The sequence below is a fragment of the Ursus maritimus genome, unplaced genomic scaffold (assembly GCF_017311325.1).
Source record: "Ursus maritimus isolate PB19 unplaced genomic scaffold, ASM1731132v1 scaffold_16, whole genome shotgun sequence".
NCBI lineage: Eukaryota > Metazoa > Chordata > Mammalia > Carnivora > Ursidae > Ursus > Ursus maritimus.
The window spans coordinates 47,699,987-47,722,582 of record NW_024424008.1 but is presented as its reverse complement, the minus strand read 5'-3'; the positions used below and the strand labels follow the sequence as shown (position 1 = coordinate 47,722,582).

Genomic DNA, 22,596 nt, shown 5'->3' with positions numbered 1-22,596 from the left:
GACAAGGTTCCTGTCACCTCTGGCTGCGGGACCCCCTCCCCCGGCGCCCGCGGTCGTCCCAGCGCTCGGAGCCTGGTGGGGGCGGCGAGGAAGACGAGAGGGGTCCCCCGGCCCGGGGACATGGAGCCGCGCGAGCCTGGCGCGGGACGGCCCGAGACGCGGCCGAAACTGCGGCCACGAGCGGCCGGCAGCCCCAGATAGAGAGCGGAGAGCAGAGCGGCCGGCCCCGCGGCGGCGGGGACTCGCAGGCCCCCGAGACTCCAGAGGAGGAGCCGACACCCAGCCCCGAGCTGATCCCGCCCCAGCCCCGGAGGGATTCCCGGGCCCCTTCCCTACGGCTCGCCGACTTCCCTCCGTGACGAAGTTTTCTCCTTGTGCCTTCCCGAGGATTGAGCTCTAGCTCTCTAACTCGCCTTCTGGCGGACTTCCTCGGTTTGTTTTGGGAGAGAACCTGTTTTGCTCCGACCTACATCCCCTTTCCTTGACCCCTTCCAGTCGGACGTCCTAGATGACTGAATGGAGTTTTGAGTTGGACTTTTGTGTCCCTTACGGAGTCGGGCCTGATCCCAGAGCACTGGGGGTGGGGTGGAGGTGTTACTGTAAAATGCAAGTTGGATAAAAGGAGGACCTCTCGCCAAGGGCCCCAATGAGTGGCACACAGTCTACTATCACCGACAGGTTGGTATGAAGCTCCCCTTGCGCCTGGCTTCCCTGGATGCGGCCTGACCTAGCAGAGTCGGTGATTGCCGATTGCCTTTGACCAGCGAAGTTGACAGGCATAGGAGAGAGGCTTGTTTAGGAGCTCTGCAATTAGTCTGGGGTTGCTGCCAAGTTACCCAGTTGATTGAATTTGGAAATGTAGCTTTTTTCTGGAGAGAAACTTTTCTCCAGATTCTCAGCGAAGGGGTAGGTAAAGCCATGGTTGTGGTTTTTCTGTCTGTAGCATGCATTGGGATTCTGTACTTATTATCTTGGAACCAGAGGAAGGTCATTTTGGGTGAAGGTCAGTGCCCGAAGTCGGCTCGGGTATTGGTGCATCATCGGTTTTTTCCTGCCCTGTCAGTTCTCTAGACACTGTTAGATTTTAGGAATTGCTGAGAGCACTGCATGGTGATTTTTGAACTTGATCTTCTTTGAATATTGAACTGCGTAGTGTTTATTATCTAATAATTTTCCAGAATGTTGAAATTACAAGTAAATCACAGGCTCTTGCTGGAGCTAAAAAGGGGGAAGGGAAAGTCATGGGACTTGATTTTAATTGCTGCATTTTTAGTATTTCATCTTCCAGAAGCATTTGCATTTAAGGGATACAAACCCTAAGCGAATTAGGTAGTACAAGCATGGCAGGTGGATTTGTTGAGTTTTGTGAGTCCTTCAACTACTTATCTATGTTCCTGGTGGTTGATGAATTGAGCCAGACTATGTGGTTTAAATGGAAGGGTTATTCTTTGGAATATTAGGTTAAACAGTAAATTCCTTTATTTTATTTCTCAATTTCATTATGACATTGTATGCTGGTTTCAAGTTTCAGTCAACCTTTTTTTTTTTTAAGTCAGTATTCAAAGTTTTACATCATTAAAAAAAAAAAAGATCAAATAACTGAATGAGGGGGCCAAAGAAAGCACTTTGATGAAAAGCACAACAATAGTGCTCCTGCAGAAAATAGTTGAATTTCCTAATAGAATTTCACCCAATCGTCAGACTCATTTGTTGATTTTAAAAGGGCCAAATTCCATTATCAAACCATAACAGCTACTCCAGAAACAGAACTTCCTCTTCCTGTTGATGCTTTCCAGTGTCACGTGAATGTTCACCTAAAAGATTCCATTAAATATTTAAACTATATTCTTTGTGTATTTTTTTTAAATGCATTTTAGTTTTCAACTTTTCTGATTGTACCCATAAAGAGTAGCAGCAATGCTTATCTTAATTTCTTCAGGTCATCCCCATTCTTTTTCCTTTCAGGGTGTTTTGTTACTGAGAAATCACTTTAATGGGTGTGTGGGTAATTATTTTTATTTTCCTGGTTCATTCAATTCTTGCCCCCTGTGTTGAGCCTTTAGAGGAGAAGTCTTATTAGGAACTAATGTAGTGTTGGTAGTTTTATTGTGATACTAGGGGTGCTTTGTAGAAACAGAACCTAGGGTCACCAGCTTATTGCACATGAAAATCACCTGATAGCACCCACATAATAACCTTCTTCCTCTCTGCTTCTCAGAGATTTTCTTCCTTTTTTTTATTATCTTGGAAGTACAATCTTGGAATTTTGGTTTTTTTAAATAAGTTAGGTGAGATATAAATATACAATAAACATGCAGTCAATGAATGTCTGTTCTTTGCCAGGCCCTGTGCTAGGCACAAGGGATTGAAATACGAGTATTCTAAGTATAGGATGAATCTGCAAATTGGTTTGGGTATTAATATCCTTGAATTAGTTCAGGTGTTGGCTGATTTTACATACTTTTTTAAACGGGGGGAAAACCTTTTAAAAGCTGCTTAATTTAATGCATTGCTGAGACAGTATGGATACTTGTGTGTTAGGAATTTGTACTAGGTTGTTTTTTTTTTTTTTTTTTAAACAAGCTTATTCTTGGGTGACTTATATTTTCTTTAAGCACATCTTACTCTGTAAGTATCAAGCATCCATTTGCTCATTAGGAGAGTAGTTATCCCTGATTTAAATATATGTTGGGGTGAAATCTGGAAATGCTCATTTAGTGTTATATTTTTTCCAGGTACCTTAGCTAAGTTATGAGTATAGAGTAGTTCTTAGCTTCTTCTCAGCGCTGTCCACCTCATCCTCTTTCCTCACTGTCTAACTCCAGTGTACTGTAGGTATATTTTGCTGATTCTAGAGCTATTGGCAAATTAACAGTGCCAGTGTAGCTTTTTAAAGATCCTTTCAAGTTTGAAGTACTGTATGTGGCATGGCTTTGTTTTGTAGAGTGTGCAGACCCACCAGGCCAGCTGTGTGAGTTAGAGTTCTTTCATTGTGGTGCTTCTGACTACAGAGTCTGTCTGTCCTCATTTGAAATCAGACTAGCTGGTTTTGGGCGTTGTTCTGTTTTGCAGTTTGTGGCAGGCGACACATGGCTGAACAAGATAAGAAGGGTTTTATTCTTGTGTTAGGGACGTGCTGGGGCTGGGATGGAATTCAGCTATGTTTAGGCTCTGATTGGTCACTGTGGATACTCAGAACTCTGTTATATCCTGTTATTATTTTACAGTTAAATTAACACATTCATTTACTTCCTTCTCTTCCTCTTCATCTTCTACTCTCCAGACCCCTCACCCCCTCCCCCCTTTTTAAAAGGTGTAGTCATCGGGGCGCCTGGGTGGCACAGCGGTTAAGCGCCTGCCTTCGGCTCAGGGCTTGATCTCGGCGTTATGGGATCGAGCCCCACATCAGGCTCTTCAGCTATGAGCCTGCTTCTTCCTCTCCCACTCCCCCTGCTTGTGTTCCCTCTCTCGCTGGCTGTCTCTATCTCTGTCAAATAAATAAATAAAATCTTTAAAAAAAAAAAAAAAGGTGTAGTCATCAATTTAAAATCCAAACTATGTTCATGGTAGCTACTGTTTTTATGTAGTGTATCTGAATAGTGGGTTTTTTTTTCTTTTTTAAATCTAAGCAGCTTATGAATACCATATAGTGTCTTGCTTTGTAACTTCTGTGAGACGTATGGTTTTCCACTTTCAGAATCAGCACTTGTAAAGTGGTAGAAATATCTGATCGCTGTTCTTCAGTTTGCATCGATTGCTGTATTCAGTCCTAAAATATATCCTAATCGTTTGCAGTCCTCTTAGACGCCTTTGTCTTCTGTCCTTGAAAGTTTGGGGGTCTTATGGCATATGGAATTTCTTCTGAGAGATAGAGGGGAGAATGCTCTTTCAGTGGATTCACTAAATGATTTCATGCTAGATTTTAGAACAGTGAATTTTCAGGGACGATACAGGTGGGATTTTGTTGTAAGTGTCTTACTTGAAATAAATGAATCTTTGGTCTAGGATTTACAGATTTTGTTGTTTTGATCGATAGATAAAAAAAGGTTTTTGATATATTGGCATTTTCTTAGTACTGAGTTCAGGTGTAAATTTGTTTAACTTAAGCAAACTTCTGGTGAGCGTGTAAACCTGTGAGTTTATATGCATATATGCAGTAATTGACATTGTCGTCCAGGTTACTTTTTCTGACATCATTGCCATATAATGCTTGTGATTAAAAAACAAAACAAAACTACTCCTGTATGTGTGCTATTTTCAAGGTTGCCTGAGTCATCTGCAAGCTTTAATTATTTGTACCGTTTACTTGCAAAGTCAGTCATTTGATAAATACAAAATGAAGAGTAGGGACTGTTCTTCCAATGCAGTATAAAATCCTGATTCATATAGACATGCAATAGTACATTCACTTGTACACTTTTACATGTGTCAACATGCACAGTATGAAGTAAACTTTTAAAAAAGTGCAGAGCTGTAGTCTTCCTGATTAATGGCACATATATAAGATGTTCATATTTATTTGGTGAGGTGACAACGGAATCTATCTGAATCATTGCAAAAATAGGGTAACCTGGTAATGCTGCTTAACACTTTGGTGGATTTTTATTGTTAAGATGTAGTAGATAACATTGAGTTAACATTTAGGATTTTTAAACTAAATTTGGATTTTCAGTTTAAAAAGTGAAATTTGAGGCGAACATTGATGAAATCCATAAATGGTGGATTTTACATATTTTTCTGTGGAGCATAAAGATTCCAGAGAAAACAGAAAATCTTTGAGTAAACATATGTGGTGGCCTCTTCTGAAAGTCATCAAGAAATGGGTATGAATTGCCTACCAAACTGATATGGGTTGCAGAAAGCAGGATATTTTAATGGCCTTCCAGAGGTCATTGGAGAGACTCTTATATCATGGTCGTCTGACAAAATTATTAGAAATGTTGCTTATCATACAATTGCTTATCTCCTAGAAATTGACCATGTCACATGTTCAGGAACAGGGAGCTGGAGCATAAGTTCTTTTAGTCTCCTTTGTTAAAACTTGATGATGTTTTAAAGTTTCATTTGAGGACATTCTCTTTTCCCTTTTAATAATTTAAGAGTCTTCAAAATAGTGGCATTTGAACTGAAATTTTAAAATGAGCAAAATTACAAATATTTTGTTCCTTTTTGAGTAACAATATCTTATTGAAGTGTGATTCTTTAACATTACAATGTTTTGACTCTCCATTAGGCAGATCATCATTTACAGTTAGGCAACTCATACAGTTTTAGTGAAGATGATAAAACTGGAAAGGACAGACCCACGATTTTAACCTAGATTTTCTGACTCTCAAGTCCCCCACTTTTTACTTTAAATTATTGTCTTTCTATGTGTATTATTTTTTTCTGTCCTACTTTCCTTTAGTAATTTTCCGATCTGGCCAAGTTAGAGTTGGATTTTTCTCTTATAGGATGTTTTCTAATACTTTATCTATTCTAGAGGATCAAGCTCGAGTCACTTCCTCACGAGACTGAACAACAGTCTGATAGATCTTGTAGTCAGGAAGTTTTTCCTAATCTTTAGCTCAAACTTTTAATCTGTCCTGTTACTTGTATATACTTGCTGTAGCAGGCTAAATAATGCTGTCATCCCATTTTGTGTTTATACAACTCTAAATGGTTCAGACAGTTAGCCAGCACCCTTTCCCTACCCCCACCCTTATTCTTTGCTTAGCCAAGTTATATGCTCTGTTGATTGGTTGTCTAAAAATCAGCCTGTCCCTCTTAATGTTTTATTAGCTTTTCTCCAATTGCCGTCCTAGTGCAAAATGATTTTTTTCCTTAGATGTGCTCCTAGAACAAAATGTAGTATTCTGTATTTTATCCTTACCCATATTCTAGAGCAGCAAGTTCCAACTTCAGTTTAATATAATCAGGGGGTCTTCAGTTTTCTCTAGGCATAGCCCAAAATTAGGGCTAAAGAGATTCTGAAGTTCATTTTAATTTACTTTTATGTTAGATAGTTTTTAGGATGGATATGGGAGATGTCACGATCAAATAAAACAATAAATTTATACAAACAGCATAATTACTAAACCAACTAAGCAATTACTCGTGTTATAAAAGGCTTCTTTACAAAGCATTTCTTTAAAAGATGAGTGCCCCTAATGTAAGGGGTGTTATCAATTATGTGGCAAATGGGTAGCAAACAAAAATAGTAAGTGGTAGGAGCCATCCTTGGTTGAAAATCAATCAGAATTGAAGATAAAACATCTCTGAACTTGTAAGTAAATGAAGAGATGTGATTGTAGCTCTAAAGTATCTGTTGCAATGTGGTGAAATACATCTGGAAGTTGTTATTTTTTTTATTTTTATTTTTTGCAGTGGTTTTTCAGTCTCACCTTAAATTGTATGTCACTTTTTCCATTTTTTTTGTTTATTGAGTTTTACCTTATTTTTTCTGTTTTTCCCCCACATATGAGTGAAAAGAACGTGACCTGTAATACTTAGCATTATTTTTCCAGTGAAATACGGTATTGTTAAAATTGAAATACCATTTTACTTTTTTGACACTGTATTTATAAGAACTATTACTAATGATAAGAGACCATAAAAGAATTGAAAAAGTGCATATTTAAATTATAAAATACAAAAGATTATAGAGCTCTTGAATATTTTATTGATAGACCTTTTCCATTGATAGTAACTTAGTTTAAAGTTACTTAAATAGATGTCTTTGTTCTTTTGTATTTTGCTAGTGATTTTGTTTCCTTAAACTTTAGAATTTTGGAAACATGCCAAAGTTAGGGCATTTTACTTTTTCAACTTAGAATATGTGGACTGCCACGATAGCCGTATATGAAGGATTTTGTGAGGCAGCTTTGAACCCCAAGAGAACCTCATGAAGGTAGTGCCTTAGAATAATTTTTAGCTTTTTGATTCTGTGGAGGTAACACATGATGGTCTGAAGGTCAGAGGCTTTGCCTAAATTGCATAAGCGTACGTTGTTGACTTTCAGTAAAAGAAGAAATACACTTAAGTTTGCCTTACTGAATTAGCATGCACCAATGCAGCTGACAGTTTAGATTCATACCAAAACAGGATCTTTTACTAATTCAAATGCTGAATCCTGGTTTTTGAGATCATAGTCACATGATAGGCCTGGGTGGCTTCCCAGTGTTGAAAGACAAGCAAATCTAATGGCCAATGAAAAATTAGATTTCCTGTCTTGGGACTATGAGTAACAATTCACGAAAAAATTCACAGAGAAATGGAAGAAAACCTGGTTTAGTTAATGCTCACAATTAATTAGCCACTTGTTACGCTGCTTTTTCTTTAATGTTATAAAGCCTATTATAGTCATTTAAAGATATTGCTCTGAGACTACTGTTTTGGTCAAATATTTCATTTAAGTGCTGATTTTAGGTTCACACCCTCAGGAGATCAAAGGAATTTGTATGTCTTCTTTGGATTCAGAAAATGTAGATTTTATATATATTGTTGAAAAACTGGAGATTTCATCAGCATCTGAAGAAGTTATATGTTAAATTGATCATGTAATAAAGAAGTTGGCTGTGTCTTGTCTAGAAGAATAACAAGTTCCCAAAATACAGGTCATTCCCAACTTGCAGTTGTTTGACTTTAAGTTAATATAGAGGCGATATGCATTCAGTAACTGTACTTTGGATTTTGAATTCTGATATTTTTCTGGGCTAGTGGCATGCAGTGCAGTACTCTCTCTTGGCGCTGGTCAGTAGCAGCAAGCCCGCTGCTCTCAGCCAGGTCATGAGGGGAAACAACCAATATACTGAAAACCATTCTGTACCCATATAATCATTCTGTTTTTTTAGTTTCAGTGCAGTATTCAATAAATTACGTGAGATATTCAACACTTTATTATGAAATAGGTTTTGCGTTAGATGATTTTGCCCAACCGTAGGCTAAGGTAAGTGTTCTCAGGCTAGGCTAAGCTATGATGTTCAGTAGGTTAGGTGTACTAAATGCATTTTCTTTTTTCTTTCTTTTTTTTTTTTTTAAGATTTTATTTATTTATTTGACAGAGATAGAGACAGCCAGCGAGAGAGGGAACACAAGCAGGGGGAGTGGGAGAGGAAGAAGCAGGCTCATAGTGGAGGAGCCTGATGTGGGGCTCGATCCCATAACGCCGGGATTACGCCCTGAGCCGAAGGCAGACGCTTAACCGCTGTGCCACCCAGGCGCCCCCTACTAAATGCATTTTCAACTTAGGATATTTTCAACTTACAGTGAGTTTTTTGGGACATAACTCTTTCATAAGTTGAGGATGATGTCCACACTTAAATACATATAGGAAATCTCGTGAAGGGGCTTAGACCCTTACATAGATTTTTAGATGGGTTATCTGCCTGTGTTCCAGACACAAGCTGGTATGATGTGGTTTGCCCTGTACAGTCTCTGTGGTTTACTCAGAGGAAGTGGTTCTTGTGGGTGAAGGTCTGATCTTTTCAGAGATTGTTGGTGGCACATGCACCGTCAGCTTATTTCCTGTTTTATTGGCTGTTTGGGCAAGACCTTCTCAGAGCAAGTACTGCTGAAGGGGTATTTAAATATTTTGTAGTGGCAGGATAGATGGTTATAATGTTGTATAATATCTACCTCTCAGGTGATATGAGGGTTAAATTAATGTTTGTGAAGTGCTTTGAGATCCTAAGATGAATAGTGCAGACATGTTCCTAATCACATTTGCAAGTTACTGCTATGTTCAGATATTGCTCAAATTTAAGGAAAAACATGCTCATGCAGTAAAGCGTTGCTCTGTGGACCTTGACTTCTGTAACCATTCAAGTGTTATTTAATCACTGTAAGTCATGGTTAGGATTTTTTCCTTTTTTTTTTTCCCCCCCTTCTAACTCTTTATAATTTTACCCTACATGGGTTAACTAAATGGGGTAATACCTTGTCTATAGTAATGGTTAAGACTTTTTCACAAAACATAATGGTTCGAGCATGCTTCTTCACTAGTTTAACTGGCATACTGAAATAACAGAATTTAGAGAATTTCCTTTGAGATCTGTGGTTGTACCACCCATATATAAAACCCTTTATTGGCTTTGCTGGAACCTTAAGATGAACAAACTGATCGAATTGCAAATGTCATACTTCTGATTTTTTTGGGCGGTTTGCATGTAGCCTTTGCCACTTAAAAATTTAACAATGAATATTTTTGGGGAAGAGGCTTTCTTTGAAGCTACATTGTCAACTAAGTTTCGAGTTCCTCAAGGGTAGGAAGATCTTATTCATTTTTAAGTAATTACTATTTGCTTTATTGTATTTTTATTCCTTTTTTAATATGAAGAAGTATAAGGAAGATAAAGTAGCCCAAATGATTCAACGACTCAGACGGTGTTGTTCAGGTCAAAAAAAATACACAAGAAAATTCAAACGATATATAATGGTAATAATTAAGTCTCCCTCTGATCTTCCCTCTATCCCTATACACCTGCCACTTCTCATACTCTACTCAGAGGTAACCATAGTTAGGTTTTTTTGGTCTACCTTCCAAAACATCCTTACAAATATAGCAGCCTATCATTTTAATATTCTTTGTGTCTACTCCATCGTAGGTATATCTGTCAGTTTCTGCTAGGTTGTGCTGCCATAACAGCAGCTTCAAATTTCAGTGGTTTACAACACTGGTTTATTTCTTGCTTACCTTACACCTTGTCAGCTGTGAATTGGCTGCAGCATATTTGGAACCCTGGCTGAAGGAGCCCCCTATCTGTGATGTGTCATTTGCATGGCAGAGGGAAAGAGCAGGAAAACTGATGCAAACATGCAGGGGCTCTTACAGCTACTCCTCAGTCATGGTGTCCATAAATCATTCACATGTCATTGGCCACAAGCAAGTCATATGGTCAAGCTCATTGTCAGTGTGCCAGGGATGAATACTCCTCCCACAGGTGGCATTGCAAGTCACATAATAATGGGTAAGGGTGTATAATCCTCTTAAGAAAGGGAAGGGGAAAGTAAAAATTTAGGACCAAAAACAGTCTACCACAGGAAGTGCTCAATAAATGCTTGTTAGATGGGTTGTTTTGAATCTGTGTAAGTTTTTTTTGATGGAATATTTCAAACATACACAGAAGTACAGAGAGTAATATGAAGAACCTCCATGTTCCTATCATTAGCTTCAGTAATTATCAGTGCATGGACAGTCTTGGTTCATCTGTTTCCTTGCCCTGCTTCTCCACCAGATGATTTTGAAGCAGTTTCCGGATATTTCAACCATAAATATTTCACTAAGTATCTCTGAGAGATCAAGTCCGAAAGTTGACTTCCTTCAGTAAATTCTTACTGTCTAATAGTTTGAGGGTCGTGGTACTAGGGACTGACAGGTGTCAAGAGGGAGAGGATGTTCATGGAGTGCATCTGGAATTTGACAGCCAGAAACCTGTTTTGATTTCATTCTAAATATTTCTGGAGGAGGCTTATAGCAGAATGTCATCTGTTTTCCCAGCACCTCCTTTTCTCCACTTGAGAGAGAGAGAGAGAGAGAGTGTTTGTAGCAGAAGCAGGTAATTAACCCCTGGAAAAAATAACATTGCAACAGATTTGATTTGCAGGAGGTTTCATTTCTCACTGAGCCTCTGCTGGAATGATGCCAACTGAAAGGAATCCCAGCCCTTAATGGCTCTAAGTCTTTTGGGAGTTCCCAGTCCGTGGTGTTATTTACTTTGAAGGAGGAACATCAGAACCATTTATAAAAATCTTATATTCACCTATCCTGTTTGCTGTGCAGAGGCAGCCGCTGTCATTCTTTAAGGAGATCCCTAAGATGATCTAAAAGTAAGAAAGAGAGTCTGACTTTAGAAATAATTAAAGCCACTTGCCACTGCTCAGGTTAGTTATCTGAGGGACTTAAAGTCTCCATTTTGACTCAAGACTTTACAGATGTTATTAGCATACAGTATAATACAGTAAGTTTACTTGTCATTTCTTCATTATGCATCTAGGATCGTCAGCTTCACAGGAAATTCTTTGAGGAAGGGGTGTTATGTAATCAACAGTGGGAAGCAAATTAAACAGATAGAATCCCTTCTTCAGTTTGTAGATTGGCAGGTGACAGTGAGGTGATCCAAGAGGATTTAGACAGACTAGTGAATAAATTATTTTATATAACATGATGAAAGTAGTTTATTTTAGTATAGTACTACTAGCTAGTTTTGCTTTCTTGTTGGGCTTCTTTCACTGTGCTTAGAGACACTTAGGTTAAAATGGTCTTTGTAGGTATCCAAATGGTTTGTTTTCTTTAATTAAGTTATATTGTTAGTCTCATTTCAGGATCCGCGTAATAACTGCAGTAGAAAATTCTTGGCTTGTAAAATCATTGGCTTGTAAATACAATTTTTATTTAAATTTGAGTTTTTCTTGGCATTGAACTGATTCTGGCTTTGGTTGCTTGGGACAATATAGTCTATTTAAAATGTAAATCATTTTTTCCCATGGAGAATAACTCTTGGACTTGGCCATTGTTCATGTTATTTTTCTGTTGTATCATAAGAGAAAAACATTCGTTTTCAGAGATAATAATTTGTCGGTACCTTTGTCAGAATAATATATTTGTACTTCAGTTGCATTTGTTAGTTGCACAATTTGGGGAAAGGTTTGTGGTTTCCAGTTACTCGATTTACCCAGAAGCTCTACAGGGTCAGAATTCTTGAGACAGCATTTAAAAGTAAGTTGGGTGTGTTGCCTGGATGTGACTAGTAAAAAAAGAGAAGCTTCTCCCATGCAATTATTGCTTAATAGGCTACAAGGTACAATTCTGTTTCCAAAAATAGGAATTAAGTAAAATATTATATGGATAAATTTTAGCAATTATATTAATGTTGACTCCACTGGCAGAATTCTTTTTGAGACTATCTTTGTCAGAAATTAAAAGTAGCTGTTAAAGGAAAAGATATTTCAGCTCTTTATTTTGTGTGTGTGTGTGTGTGTGTGTGTGTGTGTGTGTATTTAGCTTTTGTAAAAGAGACCAATAGAAGAGAACTGATTGAAGATGATGTAGAAAAAAGAGCCTCCTGGCTTAGTGTGTCAGACTTGTTCTGCTGCTTATTATATCTGGGAGACCGTCGGCAAACTCCCTGAACAGCAGTTTAGTTTCCTCATCTGTAGAAATGAGGGTAACAATACTTACTTTGCAGAGCCGTTTTGAAGGTTAAGTGAGAATGTATTTAAGTACCTATAACAGAAGAGGTCAGAAGTTAGAGTAGCCGTTACTGTTTAAATCTCTGAAATTAGTCTGGTTTTCCTAAAATTTGATCTGTGCATGTAAAATGATTTTGAATTCACATGTATTTGCTGCTGCTACTACTGTGACAGTGTTTTTTCCCCTGCTGGGATAATATTCCTTATCCTTTCTATTTCAAATTATAGGTTGTTTTTAGAATTAAGATACATTTGGAAGTGAGGAATAGACACAAGAGGCAGTTACTTCCATTCAGACTGAAACAATAACCCCTCTAGTTGCTGAATTGGTAAGACTTTTAGGCTTGGCAGTTGATGTTTAAATCTGCCTTTGATCGCTCAGGATTTGTCCAGTTCTATCTTTACAACATTAGGTCATTTGTTTATTCATTTATTCAGTAAATAATGAATGCCCGCTCTGCGTAGGTCATTGTGTTGGCAAAGTTATTTGAGCTCTTGCTACCTGCTAATTTATATTTAACAATTAAGAAATTTATCTGTAGGAGTGCTATCCATTGATTCATGCTGAAGATTAAGGTGAGTAGTCATGTGTATTTTGGGGAAATAGTGGTATGAAATTATCAATGATGAAATATATCTTATTTTCCAAATTAAATTGTTGTGTCCCGTTACATACTATCCTGTTACGTTTCCTTTTTATATTTCAGTTTAATTTTATTTTGGTGAGTTACCTAAAGTGAAAAGGGCAGTGTTTTAAGTTGAAATTTAAGAAGCTTCAGATGTTCATGGCTTTTGAATAGAAGAAATCACATTTTGTTGATTAGGTGTTGCTTTAGTCACTATGGTGTTGTTTAGTCACTAGGTGTTGCTTTAGTCACATTTGAAGGACAACCTCTCTACTCATTAGCTACGTTCTTTGAAGCTACTAGCAGCCTGTTAAGCCTATACTTTGTACATCCAGTGGTGAATATGTTGATTTGATCAAAGATTCTGGAAACTACAGTAGTTTGTTTAGCAAAACAGTGCTTAGCTCCTAATGACTCACATTCTATACTCCAGAAAGGTGGAAGGATGACTGGGTGCAAAGGAAGACTTTAAGGTGAGGAAATACAGTGTTATAAAGAAACTGGGGACGTGGTAAAGGAGTTTACGTTTATTGAGTACATATTAAGTGCTAGGCACTGTCCCAGGAACTTTCTGTGCATCGTCTTTCTTTTAATCTTTTAGCTGTGTAAGTTAAATATTGTCCCCAGGTTAAAACAGGAAAATGAGGCTTTAAGACATTCACTAACTTGCATGAGGTCACGTAGTTTCTAAGCAGAAGAGTTGGGATTATGATTCCAATGCTCATTTTCTTTTGGCCTTCTGGTCTCAGGCTTGCTTATACTGAGTAAGATTGGTTCATCTGGATCAGTCAGTTGATCTTTTGAATCAGTTGGATAAAGCCCAGAAAGTGAATTTTTGTCTTCCAACAACACCATTCAAGTGTTGTCTTACATTATAATTTCATAACTATATTTTATTCCTTCTATTTTTAATCACCTATTTACTTACTCCCTTTTCCAGATTTCTGACATGAGGGATTTTGTCTCATTTCCTCTAAAGAATGGCTACATTGTGTTTTAGTTTCTTATTCATTGCTTTAAATATACACACATCTGTAAACACTGGACTCTTTTGAAGCCTAATATACATTGCTTATAGATCATTTTCCATTATAACTATTCATTATAACTATTCTAAAGTTCTTTTAAAAAGTTTAAGGCCCATCTAAAACAAGTTTCGTGAGGTTTTCTGGGTGTGTGTGTGTGTGTGTGTGTGTGTTGTGTGTTGTGTGTGTTTTGTATTGTAGGCGTGCAAAGCAGTAAGAAGGGACTCAAAGAATTGTTATACTGAGTATGTAAGAGGAAGAAAAGGTGGCAGATGAATGATTTTAATACTAGGTGATCAGGCCTTTGTGAAATATAAGTGATTTAAGCAAATCGGGTTTAAGTTTTTTCCTAAGCAAGAGTCTTTGTTTGGTTAAGTTGCAATGGAAATAATACTTTCTTTTTAAGGATCTCTTGTTATAGTAATGATCTTCCCTTTATATTTTATCATTCAGTTTATATTTTCTACCACTTAAAGAAATATGTAAATATCCCTTTTATTCTAAAGCTCTAGATTTATCTTCTGAGCCATAAAACAGTTACTTTTTCTTCATTTTTTCTTTGGAAATGACTTTTTTTGTTGTTACTGAAATTCTGTGGCATGAATCAGTTTAGTTCAGCCACTTTTTATGCTGTAACATTGGAAGGAAAATTCACTTAAGAGATATTTAAGTGTATTTTTTAACCTAATCCTTTTCAAGTATAAATTGTATTTTTTTTTTTTTTTGCATTGTCTTAGTAACCTCAGAGAATCTAGAACAGAGGTAGGCAGATAGTTGATTTAAAAAAGAAGCTTACAGACTAAATCTTTTATTGAATAAGTACTGTTTCTAGGTAGAGAAAGAGTAGGAAATTACAATTTGAGAATTTTATTACTAGGTTTAAAACCCACAGAGAGGATGCATGCAAAAAAGCAATGCCCTTTGAAGCATTCTTATGGATGTGGAGACTTTTCTAGCCCTTAGGGAGATCTACAGACATCCGCTATGCTCAGTTCTGGGAAGCTGCTTTTTCCCATGCTTGCAGCCTCCCTGTGGGGTAAAGGTCTGTTAATTTTGCATAAATATTTACCATATCTCGTTTTAGCTAGCATTGCTTCCTCACACTGTTAGCAATAAGGAAACCTTTGCTTATCCAGCTTGAAAAGTTTACTGTTCTCAATATGACTAGTCTGGAGTATGTTCTGTTATGTTCTGAGGGTTGCTGAAGTTAAAAAATAAGATTGGAAAAGATAATGAGGTAAACGACAAATTCATAGTCTATACATAACCTGGTTATTATAGAAATATTTGCCCACGCTTATTTTTTTGTATTTAAAAATGAGAAGGTTATTATCACACAACAGTGTGATTCACTTTAGTCTTGTCACATCTAAGTCAAATTATTGTCACTTTCATATATGTATTTGTAGTAGTTTACATTTGCATTTACTATACTTTTACAACTGTTTCGTCACTTAGTAACAATAACAAACAGCTTCTGTTTATCAAGCATCATTCTAAATGCTTTATAGGCATTACATTTAATACATATAACAACATCACAAGGCAGATATCATTCCCATTTTACAGATGAGGAAAAATTTAGATTCAGAGCCATGTTTCTAATCCAGGTCTTTTGACTCTTGGTTCATAGTATTGCTATGCACTTAATTTTAGGCACCTATCATTTCAATAAAGTTAGAATCCAGACACAAATAGGAAGTATAAAATTCAAATATAAGAAGTTTCAGCCAAAGAAGGTTATTTAGTTTCTTTTCATATAATTTACTGCAGCATTTTCTAAATTGTGTTCTAGAGAACATCAGGACACTTTAGTAGAAATATAATTTTTTATTTTGCCAAATTGTCCTATGATCCCTACATCTCAGGCACTCAAGGCAAAAGGTAGAACATAAAATGCGATCAGTGTGTCACCCCCAACTTTTATTATTTAAAAAGTCTAATCCATTTTATTAGTCAAAAGCAGTCCAATATTTGTAATTTCATCTGATTTATCCTGGGAACTTTATCAATATGAACACATCTTAGATCTTTTCATGCCTTGGAAGGATTCTACTTTCAAATTTTTGTGTTTTTCTATCTCTTACCTTCTCTTCCTTCTCCCTCATGCCCTTTTGCATGTACTCTTTGCCAGGCTTCTCATCTCTCCTGTCTGATGCCATCTAGAACCTCTGCTCTTTCTCAACCTTTTATTTATTTTTAGCTGAGTCCTTTTGCCATTCCCTGCACTTTTCTGACCACATAGTAGATAGATACCCAATAGGCTCCCTGGATTACCTATCATTTTTCTTTAGAGTGGCCTAGCAAAAGTTATTTCGAAGATGTTACCTTCTATTTTGATCTTTCTCACCCTTTCTTAACCTATGTAGGAGGTAGTAACCCAGCCATTAATATCTCCATCCAAAATATATTTATTGAGTAAAAGTTACGTAATAGGTACTGTAATATTTTACACACATTACTTAATTTTTGTAATGACTCTGTGAAGTAATGGGTTTTGTTATAAAATGCTCATTTGACAGGGTAAGAAAGAGAAGCTTGGAAAGTTTAAGTGGCATGCCCAGTGAGTGGTAAAACTGGGATTTTAGTCTGAATTTGTCTATCTTTGCAACCTGTATTCTTAAATACTATGCTATACTACCAGATCTAGTCAGCATTGACTTAGGTACAGTTTCTGCATTTTTAGGAGTTCTGGTCTCATGGAGAGAGACATGTAAGGCATCTAAGTGCACAAGGTATAGTGGGGACTTGAGAAGAATCAGTACTTTCTGGATAAATCAGAAATAGCTTCATAGGGGAGGTGAATACTTCCTTTGAATCTTGAAAGAAGGGGTGTAGTTACCAGACAGGTGAGGGCTAGAAGAGCATTTCAGGTAGAAGCAGCAGCAATGTGAACAGAGGCAGAGAGGTGAAAGATCATGTTTTCTAGGAATGCATGTAGGTGATTAGAGCAGGGATGTTGATGATGGGCACAGCAGTTGATAAAGTCGCAGTGATAGGAGGCACCAGATTATTTTTATGTTTTGAGGAGGTTGGGTTTTATCCTCTGGATTTTGGGAAGCCACTGAAGACCTTTAATCAGAGAGGTAATAAGATCAGTATTATGTCATAAAAATGATCATTTGGGTGGCAGTGTGAAGAATGGGTTAGTCTCAAGAAGCAGTTTTAGGGGAAGAGAGACCAACAAGGAGACATTTTTCAGTAATCCAGATGAAAAAATGAAGTCCTAAACTGAAGTTGTGACAATATCCAGAAAAGAGAAGAGACAAATAGCTATTAAGAAGATGTTAAGAGGGGCGCCTGGGTGGCGCAGCTGTTAGGCGTCTGCCTTCGGCTCAGGGCGTGATCCCAGCGTTGTGGGATCGAGCCCCACATCAGGCTCCTCTGCTGGGAGCCTGCTTCTTCCTCTCCCACTCCCCCTGCTTGTGTTCCCTCTCTCTCGCTGGCTGTCTGTCTCTGTCAAATAAATAAATAAAATCTTTAAAAAAAAAAAAAAAAAAGATGTTAAGAATACCAGTAGTATGAGAAGGGAAGGTGGTGAAAATGAGGACCTTTCTGGCTTGGGTGTGGTGTTGGTACCATTTGCCAAGATGGGAAATATAAAAGGGAGGAAGCAAAATTTTGTTCTGTTATTTTTGTTTGGTTGACTGGTTAGGTGAGAGATCGAGAAGAGAACAGATATAGTAAGGCACAGATTTTGTTTAACGTACAATAGTAGTTGTCTACTGCTGCATATAGATGATCCCAAATCAGTAAATACACTTGCACTATCCAGCGTGATAGCCATAAGACACATGTGGCCATTTAAATTTAAATTAGTTGAAATGAGATAAAATTGAAAATATAATTCTTCAGTCACACTAACCACATTTGAGAATTCAGCAGCCACATGTAGTCAGTGGGTACTTGTTGGACATTAGACATGGGTGGCTCAGTCGATTAAGCCTGTAGCTCTTGGTTTCCACTCAGGTCATGATCTCAGGATTGTGAGATCAAGTCCCGCATCGGGCTTGATGCTCAGCACAGAGTCTGCTTGTCCCTCTCCCTCTGCTCTTCCCCCGTTCGCTCTTTGTCTTCTCAAATAAATAAGATCTTAAAAAAAAAAAAAAAAAGGAATGTTTTAATCATTGTAAAAAATTCTGCTGGACACTGCTGCTAAACATTTATTATCTCATACAGTTTGCTATAATCAAATCTGAGAGCAGCTTAGCTGGTTGGTTCTGCTTTAAGGTCTAATGAGCTTATAGTCAAGATGTCTGCTCCGAGGCAAAGGCTTGAATGGAGCTGGTGGATCCACTTCTAGAATGACTCACTCACATGCTGGGCAGGTGAGTGCTGGTTGTTGGTAGGAGGCCTCAGTTTCTCTCCATAAGGATGTTTGATGCAGCTGGCTTTACCCAGAGCAAATGATCTTAGCAAGGTGGAAGCCGTAATAACCTTTATGAGCTGACGTTAGTCAGAAGTCACACTGTCATTTTTGTACTGGTCTGTTGGTAACACACATCAATTCTATTCAGTGTGGGGAAGGACCTATACAGAGCATGAATTCCAGGAGGGAAAATTCATTGGGGGATATATTATTTTTATTTTTTATTTCTTTATTTTTAAAAAGATTTTATTTATTTATTTGAGATAGAGAGCAGGAGCAGGGGAGCAGAGGGTGAGGGAGAAGCAGGCTCCCCGCTGAGCAGGGAGCCCGATGTGGGGCTTGATCCCAGGACCCTAAGCAGAAGGCAGATGCTTAATCGACTGAGGCACCCAGGCATCCCTCATTAGGGGATATTTTAGCGGCTGTCCGCCACAGGTATCTAGGGAATATCAAGGTGTATGTGGCTAATCGGTGACATGTGTCATCTATATAGAAGTGAGGGCTGGGCTACTGCTATTATGTTTGTGATGGTAGTTGAAGTAATTTGAATATGTGAGTTCAAAAGAGTGAGATTATGTGGGAAGGATGGCCAAAATGATACCTTGGGGGAGGAGAGAAGTGCTCTCAAAGTCTATTAAGAAATGGTTACAGAGAATCAAGGCAGTGATTACAGAGGAGTAGGAGTACCAGCAGAGCACAGTATATACAAAAGAAACTTCAGGAAGGGATGAAAGTTGAAAGTAAAATGTAATTAACATTGCTAAATGATACAGAGCAGTCAAGTAAAACGCGGGAGAGTTACTCTTCCAATTATGTATTGAATAACTATGCTAATAACCAGAGAAAGATAGATAGTGAATAAGACAAAGGTTTCTGATAACTTATAGAGGCATACCTCCGAGATACTGTGGGTTCAGTTCCAGATCACTGCAGTAAAGTATATATAATAAAGCAAGTCAAATGAATTTTTTGGTTTTCCAGTGCATATAAAAGTTATGTTTGCACCATACTATAGCCTGTTAAGCGTGCAGTTGAATTATGTCTAAAAAAAAAAAAAGTACATACCTTAACTAAAAATACTTAGTACTAGAAAATGCTAACCATCATCTGAGCTTTCAGCAAGCCCTAATCACTGATCACAGATCACTGTAACAAATACAATAATAACGAAAAAGTTTGAAATATTGTGAGAATTACCAAACTGTGACACAGAGACATGAAGTAAAAAAATGTTGGAAAAATGTCACTGATAGACTTGCTCGATGCAGGTTTACCACAAACCTTCAATTTGTGAAAAATGCAGGATACACAAAGTGCTATAAAATGAGGTATGACTGTAATACAGTCTGAGGAGACATAGTTAAGGGAAGTTTTCGTGGAGGAAGGTAATAGGTTTGCGAAGAACCTCTTTAAAAGGTAAGGATTTGAGTTAGATGTTTAGGTGTGGGGTGTGTGTGTGTAGGTGGTGGTGATGGTAATATGGATAATAGAATGGACATTTTAGACAGTATTTTTTTTATGTGTGGAATATTGCTAGAACATGAAATTTGTGGTGAAGGAAAGTGGTGAGAAAAGAGACTGGAAGGATAATTAGAGTGGTCTTGAATGCATGTTAAGGAACTTGCCTTTATCTTGTAGGCTCCTTTTTTCTATATTTAAATTATTTGGATACTACTACCTTAATAATTTGCCATAGTCTTATAATCACTGAACTATCAGTTACTTATATTTTTAAGATAGAATATTATGTTTTATTTTGCTTGTAATTTTAACATGAGTTGTAATGTGTTTTTTAACGTTGCTTTTTGAATTGAAAATCCATTTCTAAAGGAAACTTTAGTTCCTTATTATAAATAGAAAATCAGTATTTTTGCCACGTACAGAAGGCAACAGTAGAAAATTATGCACCATTATTAAATTTTTAAAAATTAAAAATGAAATACATAATGCATCCTTTGATTTACAGAAATGTCTGCCTGAGAATCAGTTCCTCAGTAAGAAAACTGGTGTTAGGCAGCAATGAAGGGATATTTGTTTGGACATTGCTTATTGTATAATTAAGATGAGACTTAAGATCATTAGGACAGAGGCATTGTTAAAATTTTGATGTCAACAAATACCAAGAATCCCAACTCTCAAGTATTTGCAGTTGGAAAGGTCAGAAACTAGTTAATGGACAACTTTGATCAGCAGTTATAAACTAATAAATATTAGGTCTTTTGTTCCAAGAAATCATCTAAAGGAATTTTTAGAATCTGTTCTTCTGAATGTGTTATTTATTAGGTAATGTTCATGAAATGGATAAAGGGGTTCCTCATCTATACTTTATTGCCATCCAGTTTGGGAAAATTCTTTTGAAAAAATATCAAATCTTTCAAGCATCTTTTATAATATTCAGAATATTTTTAGTAGTTTTTCAGAGGAGTCCTCAAGTGGTCCTTTCAGAGAAGAAAAAAAAAAACCCAACTCACATATCTTGTGATTCTTGTTTTGCAGTTATCTTGTTCACTTTGTTCAATTTGTCAGGATAAATTTAAGTTGTTCACATGAACAGATATATTTTTCAAGATGTGCTTATTTGCAAAGCTTGTCTCAGTCACGCATATGATCTCACAAATTGAAGATTTCTTCCAAAATATTTGAAATTCTTCCTCCATCTCAAATGGATGTGTGAAGACTTTTCCACTATTTCTGCCAGACTGTACATAGTTCCAATTTTGAGGTTAAGATAGGGAATACTCTCATAAGATTTTTTTTTATTTTAATGTTTTTTTAATTATATTATGTTAGTCACCATACAGTACATCCCTGGTTTCTGATGTAAAGTTCGATGATTCATTAGTTGCGTATAACACCCAGTGCACCATGCAATACGTGCCCTCCTTACTACCCATCACCAGTCTATCCCATTCCCCCGCACCCCTCCCCTCTGAGGCCCCCAGTTTGTTTCTCATAGTCCATAGTCTCTCATGCTTCATTCCCCCTTCTGATTACCCCCCCTTTCTTTATCCCTTTCTTCCCCTACCAATCTTCCTAGTTCTTATGTTCCATAGATGAGAGAAATCATATAATTGTCTTTCTCTGCTTGACTTATTTCACTTAGCATTATCTCCTCCAGTTGGCCCATGTTGAAGCAAATGTTGAGAACTGCTCTTTCCGATAGCTGAGTAATACCCCTATTGTATATATGGACCACTCAATCCAGTCATCTTTGAAGGCATCCGGTCCTTCCAGATTTGAGCCATTGTGGACAATGCTGCTATGAACACTGGGGTGCATATGGCTCCTCTCTTCACTCACTCTGTATCTTTGGGGTATAATACCCAGTCAGTGCAATGGTCAGGTCATAGGGTAGCTCAATTTTTAACTTTTAAGGGACCTCCACACTGTTTTCCTGAGTGGTTGCAACAATTTTGTATTCACACCTCAACAATGTAGGAGGGATCCCCTTTCTCCACATCCTCTCCAGCAATTGTTGTTTCTTGCCTTGTCAATTTTTGCCATTCTAACTGGCGTAAGGTGGTATCTTAGTGTGGTTTTGATTTGAATTTCCCTGATGGCTAATGATTTTGAATATTTTTTCATGTGTCTGTTAGCCATTTGTATGTGATCGTTGGAAAAGTGTTCATATCTCCTGCCCATTTTATGATTTGTTTATTTGTTTCTCTCGTATTGAGTTTGAGAAGTTCTTTGTAGATCTTGGATACCATTCTTTTATCCTTACCATCATTTGCAAATATATTCTCCCATTCCGTGGTCTGCCTCTTAGTTTTTTTGACTGTTTCCTTGGCTGTGCAGAAGCTTTTTATCTTGATGAAGTCCCACAAGTTCATTTTATCTTTTGTTTCTCTTGCCTTTGGAGATGTGTCATGAAAAAGGTTGCTTTGGCTGATGTCGTAGAGGTTGCTGCCTATGTTCTCCTCTAGGATTTTGATGGATTCCTGTCTCACATCGAGGTCTTTTGTACATTTGGAGTTTATCTTTGTGTATGGTGTGAGAGAGTGGTCAAGTTTCATTCTTTTGCATGTAGCTGTCCAATTTTCCCAGCACCATTTATTGAAGAGACTGTCTTTTTTCCACCGGATGTTTTTTCCTGCTTTATCAAAGATTAGTTGCCCAAAGAGCCGAGGGTCCATTTCTGGGTTCTCTATTCTGGTCCATTGGTCTATGTGTCTGTTTTTGTGCCAGTACCATGCTGTCTTTGTGATCACAGCTTTGTAGTACAGCTCGAAATCCGGCATTGTGATGCCCCAGCTTTGTTTTTCCTTTTCAACAGTTCCTTGGCGATTCAGGGCCTTTTCTGGTTCCATACAAATTTAAGGACTATTTGTTCCAGTTCTTTGAAAAATGTCATTGGTATTTTGATCGGAATAGTACTGATAGTGTAGATTGCTCTTGGTAGCATGGA

The 22,596-nt window shown here is 37.5% G+C and overlaps 1 protein-coding gene across 3 annotated transcripts in view; it reads left to right on the top strand.

The window, feature by feature from the left end:
- Positions 1–22,596, top strand: part of ARHGEF12 (Rho guanine nucleotide exchange factor 12) — a 153,869-nt gene continuing 131,273 nt past the window's right edge. For all 3 annotated transcript variants that reach the window (XM_040631122.1, XM_040631121.1, XM_040631119.1), the window contains exon 1: positions 1–678. In XM_040631122.1, the coding sequence (XP_040487056.1) occupies positions 647–678 (32 nt within the window). In that variant the 5' untranslated portion in view covers positions 1–646. The remainder of the gene's footprint in view (positions 679–22,596) is intronic.